The 653-nt window shown below is 34.6% G+C and overlaps 1 protein-coding gene across 1 annotated transcript in view; it reads left to right on the top strand.

Moving 5' to 3' along the window:
- Positions 1-270: 270 nt before the first annotated feature.
- LOC101857353 (apolipophorins) overlaps positions 271-653 on the top strand; it is a gene marked incomplete at its 5' end in the record, with an annotated part of 90,122 nt that continues 89,739 nt past the window's right edge. Inside the window, 1 exon segment of the mRNA XM_013086685.2 lies at positions 271-342. Coding sequence (XP_012942139.1) covers positions 271-342 — 72 coding nt within the window.

Genomic DNA, 653 nt, shown 5'->3' with positions numbered 1-653 from the left:
TTTTCTTCCATTAACCGCATTATTCTTAACAGTATGGTCCCGTGAAAATGTATTAATCGAAGTTTTTAGTTTTAGTAAGTGTTTTACGACACTTGCAACATAATAATGTCATAGAAGTGTCAAAGATTAGAGGTGTTACAAGAGAGTAACAAACACAAAAATGAAGAAGGGGAGATAAGGACGATAGATGTTTGATAGGAAAGAAGAAGCAAACCACACCAGATCACCCGCCAATCAACCACATTAGAAGTTTGCATTATTATATTTCAGGTCCCCTGGATTGGACGTACAATGATTTCAGCGGTCGATCCTCATCTGACGAGTGTGCGTCTCGGTGTACTGGTGAGTACTCCAAATAGCAAAATTATATATACATAATATATAATATAAAATATATAGCATATGACAAATTAGTTACTTCTCGGATTCAAACCTTATGGAAATATATAATTCCACATCAGGCTTATAGGTGTAGTTTTTACAGTTAATAGGTATGAAATGATAAAAGGCAAGTTATACTAATAGAATGTCATCAATAGGAAATCTACAAATTTGACCCAAGTGACGATTTTGGTCAATATTTTCATTTGTGGATTACAAGAAGTAACTCATTTTGTCAGCATGCCTCACACACACACACACACACACACACA

This window comes from Aplysia californica, unplaced genomic scaffold, assembly GCF_000002075.1.
Source record: "Aplysia californica isolate F4 #8 unplaced genomic scaffold, AplCal3.0 scaffold00492, whole genome shotgun sequence".
NCBI classification, from domain to species: domain Eukaryota; kingdom Metazoa; phylum Mollusca; class Gastropoda; order Aplysiida; family Aplysiidae; genus Aplysia; species Aplysia californica.
This window is presented reverse-complemented; position numbering and strand designations above follow the sequence as displayed.